At 51.3% G+C, this 4,619-nt stretch overlaps 1 protein-coding gene across 1 annotated transcript in view; it reads left to right on the top strand.

Moving 5' to 3' along the window:
• LOC108501796 (eosinophil peroxidase-like) overlaps window positions 1-3,689 on the top strand; it is a 23,934-nt gene extending 20,245 nt beyond the window's left edge. The window contains exon 16 of the mRNA XM_017824032.1: window positions 3,679-3,689. Within this exon, the coding sequence (XP_017679521.1) occupies window positions 3,679-3,689 (11 nt within the window). The remainder of the gene's footprint in view (window positions 1-3,678) is intronic.
• The last annotated feature ends 930 nt before the right edge of the window (window positions 3,690-4,619 follow it).

Here is a 4,619-nt window from a genome sequence, read left to right as displayed (position 1 = left end):
ATCCCAGACCTGGGAAATCACTCGATATCACAAAGCCAAGTGAAATGAGTTCTCCAGAGGCTGATTCCAAATCGCACCAGCTGCTGCTTTGGTCCACAGAACCACACACTGGTTTACCAGCACATGGTTTGGACCCTCCTTTCAAATTTTGCAACCCCCCACCAGAATTATCCAGGGCATTGGAATGGCAGCTGATTCTTGCTCTCCATTTTTTTTTTGTTGTTTAAAATAAGACATCCTTTAGTTTCCAGAGAAAATCTCCTGATGTCAGGGTGCCCCTGAGGGAAGCAGAAGCAGCTGTCCTTCACCCCAAACCAGGCTTGTCAGGTTTTGCTCCAATATGGAATTAAGGAATTGTCCATGTGGAGAGAGCTGTTTTCTCATCATTTTTGTGCCCTTAGTCCAGAATGCCCAAGGCATTAAGACAGAAATCTGTGACAAATTATTCCTGCAGCTTGGCAGGAGCCAGAGTGACTTATCCCTGGGCTATGGAGCAGGTGGGATGTGTCCTGGCAAAGATAAGAACAATCTAAACATACAAGAAAGTAAAAGCTACTCTGGTTTCGCTCCAGCTTTGTCCTCTCAATATCTTTTCCTGAAAGGGATGAAACCCACTTTCTCCTCCCTCTATAGCCTGTTATATTCCTGTTATTGCTCAATAAACTGCAGTTTTGGGCTGAGGCCAGAATGTTCCTTGCACTTTGTAAGAGGTGTAGTAGCCACAGGTGAGTGGAGGATGGTGGTAGGATTTCTATGGGAATGTTGGGAAAAGACAGCTCCAGAACATGTGTTTTGCTAATGAAAGAAAGAATTTCTTGCAGAAATCTCTGATCCCACCTCCTGTGTGACATGGAACTATGGAAGGGCCGGGGCAGGAGGCAGTTCCAACAAATACTTGGCAACAATTCCTCCTTATCATTCCCAAAATGGGAGGATTCTCTGTGAGAACCTTGAAGAGGAAGAAGAGGGATGGAGACCAACTGCTGCCGGTCAGGGTGGAGGGGCTGAGGGTGGTGTAGGCTGGGAAACACCATCCAGGGCACGTTTGGAAAGCAAAAGGCACCAGCCATGCCCTGGAGTGGGCAGAAGTCCCCTCTGTCTCCTGGGTGAGCTCCTGGTGCCGGAGCTACGAGGGAGTCGACAGTGATGGGTGTGGGGTGCCCGACTGTGTGGGGGGTGTCCTGGGCTCTCCAGCTTTGGTTTTCCCCTCTCAGTTGTCAAATAACACCCACCTGTGTCTGCTCAGCCCCTCAGGGACAGAGAAAGTCTCACTTATTACCTGCTGACTTCAGCATCTCCCCTGTGGGGGAGGAAGTGGCTCAAACCCCCCCCCCCAATCCCTCTGTGTGCATGAAGCACAGGGAGCCAATTTTCCTGGTTTTAAGATGAGATCTGGGCACTTTGATCTGGTTTATCAACTTGATCAAACTGCCTGATCAAAGCCATGAAATGCTGGTACAGCAGGAGGGGGGCTGTGCCACGGGATGCCCGGCACGTGCCTGCCCGGGCTGGTGGAGCTGCTGAGGTGGGGGATTCTTCCTGCAGGAGCTGGGGTGGGATTGTTTGTCCTTCTCAGCCTCTGCTGAAGATTTCAGAAGTGCAATTCTCCCTCCAGGCTCTGTCAGGGCCTCTCATTCACTTTCTTTCCCACCTGCAGCTGTTGCAGCTCAAAGCTGGATGTCCATCCCGAGTCCATCCCGCTCAGCACCTTCTCCCAGGGACATTTTGTTTTGAGCCTTCATTTGCTTATGGTGAACAAGACAATTTTCTTTGCCTTTTCCCATCAGATTAGATCCCTTTCCCTGCCTCCTCCTCTCTCTTCTGGCCAATGTGTGGCTGAGCAGAGCTGGAGAGTAGGAGAGTCATTAAAGCTGAGTGATGAAAGCTCAGGGTATGAGCAAGTCCCTCCTCTCCCTATCTCAGCTTCACTTAAACCAGATTGTGGAAAAGGTGCAAAGACCCAGGGGCAAAAGGGAGTTAACTGGGAATGGACACACTTATTCTGGGAACTGGGAACTACGTTAGAGCTGGAGTTTCAGAAAACACCTTGCAGGTTAGGCAAGAGCTGCCTGCTTTTGAAGTGGAAGTGGGGTGGATCCAGGTGCTGGGGATGTTTGCGACAGAGCAAAATTACAGCTGAGGATTTTGGTGTCTGTGGCCTTGGAGCCTAAATGTTGTGTCAGACCTGAGCTCACGATCTCTCCGTGGTGAATTGGGAATGGCACAGTTTTTATTATTGCTTTGTGCCCTTGGCTTTTCCCATCAGAGACACTCACCAGCTCTTGGAAGCCCCAGATCACAGATCTTTGCTCCCTCCAACTCCCTGACAGGAGGGGGGAGCCAGGGGTGGGGACAGGCTCTGCTCCCAAGGAACAAGGGACAGGATGAGAAGAAATGGCCTCAAGCTGCACCAGGGGAGAGTCAGGTTGGATATTGGGAAAATTTCTTCATGGAAAGGGTTGTCAGGTACTGGAATGGGCTGGCCAGGGAGGTGGTGGAGTCCCCATCCCTGTGGGTGTCCAAGGGACAACAGGAGGTGGCACTCAGTGCTCTGGGCTGGTTGACAAAGTGGGGATTGGTCACAGGTTGGACTCGATGATCCTGGAGGTCTTTTCCAACCTTAATGATTCTGTGATTTTGTGAAAGTCTTTGAGAATTTCTGTCAGTGACTTAAAATAAAGCTTTTCAGTGGTTTGTGAACTCACACACTCCCTTGTCCATAGACATTCTGGGTGGGTTTGGGAGTGCAGGGTTGTGCCAGAGGTTTTCCTGCAGCAGGAACCTGAACATGGCTTGGTTTGGGAGCCACATCCATCCCTGCAGGACAGTCACTGCACTCCTTTCACTGGGGTTACATTTTAGGAACCTCTCTCCTGGCAAGTCAGGATGAGCCAGGATGAACCTTCCCTCAACTGCAAAAGGCCATCATTTATACTGATGAGATATAGGAGAGGTTAACAGGCATTAGGAAGGGAACTGTTTGCTGGATCAGACCTTGGAGAAGCCCAAAGCAGCTGTGGTTGGTCTCTATAAACCAATTCCAAAAGGAGCTGGTCTCTGCAGCACCAGTACAGAGGGTCCTGGTGCCATGATCCCATGTGGGATGCGGGATGTTTGTCTTTTCCATGTGCTGGGGCAGGGACAGTGCAGAGGCTGTGGGAAAACCTTTGGCTGCCTCTGCTGTGGTTGCAGGGAAGCCCTGGGAGAGCTGAGCAGTGAGGCTGCAGTCACTCCTCTCCAGTTTGTCCATGAAAGACAGGAGAAGAATGGTCCCTGGATTAGCCACAGGAGCAGAGGGCACAGGCAATGCCTTTTTTATTATCATGTTTCTTGCCCAGTTTATTGTCCTGGGGGGTTTGACCTTGTTCTTTAGGTTGCAGGTGATGGTCAACATGGTTTCATGGGTCCTCGGAGCATTTCCTTTTTAGAATCTGCAGCTTTCAGTCCTGGCTGGAATTCAATGTCATTAAATATCAATTATTTAATATTGTTGCTCCTCTGAAGTGCTAGAGCAAGGCCTGTCATGCAGATGATGAATCACACAAGGTTTCTTTTTCAGCCCAGTCGTTCCATCCATTGCAAAGACCCTTCTCAGGCAGTGGTTTTAGGAGATGGAATGTAGTTGGAGCAGTCCCAGGTTAAACCTGCATTTTCCTGCTTCACTCCCTCCTTATGCAGATGCTGCCTGAACATCTGCCTGCCTCTGGCCATGAAAACCTTTGGAGGAGCTGCCCTTGCTTTGTTTATCTTCTGGTCCAGATTTGTGGCACTTTTCCCACTTTTCCCACTCTACATGCAGAATGTCCAGTTGCTCAGCTTGGTCCTTCCGATGCCTGGATGTGTGGTGCTTGCATCACTGGTTTTCCCTTTGTGTCTCCTCCATAACAGTAGTTTCTAATTTCCTGGACATCTTGCAGCCAGCTCACTTGGTGAAGCTCAGGTAAGACAGCCTGGGGTCATAGAATCACAAAGTCATGGAATGGTTTGGGTTGGATGAGACATTAAAGTTCACCTCATTCCACCCCCTGCCATGGGCAGGGACACCTTCCACTAGACCAGGTTGCTCCAAGCCCCATCCAGCCTGGCCTTGGACACTTTCAGGAATCCAGAGGCAGCCACAGCTTCTCTGGGCAACCAGTGCCAGGGCCTCCCCACCCTCACAGGGATGAATTTCTTCCCAATATCCCATCTAAACCCACAGTGCCTCTGGGCAGGGTCTCTGCTGTCCCACACATCCCGCTCCCTCCCACTAGAGATTTTCTTAAAAGTCCTCAGGGTTCCTATGCCCAGAGCCCCCCAGAAGGGGGGCTGGCTCTCCAGGCACATTCCAGCCCAGATTCACCCAGCCCTTGCCCCCAGGCAGCTTTGCTATTGCGTGTTTGCCCCTCCTGCCACCCAACTCCTACTCGGAGCTGCCGGCGTGTCCTTGCTAAACCGGCTTCCCACGGCGAGCTGAGCTCTGAGCAGGGAGCACAGCCCCGCTGCAGCATCGCTCCCAAACCTCCTTCCAGCTGTGCACCACCCACATGGAGCTGATCCAGGGAGTCTCAACTCTGCTCCACAGCACCGGGAGCTGGTGACTCGTTCCCTGCTCGGTGAGCACGCTCCGGGCTGGAAGG

Source organism: Lepidothrix coronata, unplaced genomic scaffold (genome assembly GCF_001604755.1).
Source record: "Lepidothrix coronata isolate B3197 unplaced genomic scaffold, Lepidothrix_coronata-1.0 Scaffold108, whole genome shotgun sequence".
Classification (NCBI taxonomy): Eukaryota; Metazoa; Chordata; class Aves; order Passeriformes; family Pipridae; genus Lepidothrix; species Lepidothrix coronata.
This window is presented reverse-complemented; position numbering and strand designations above follow the sequence as displayed.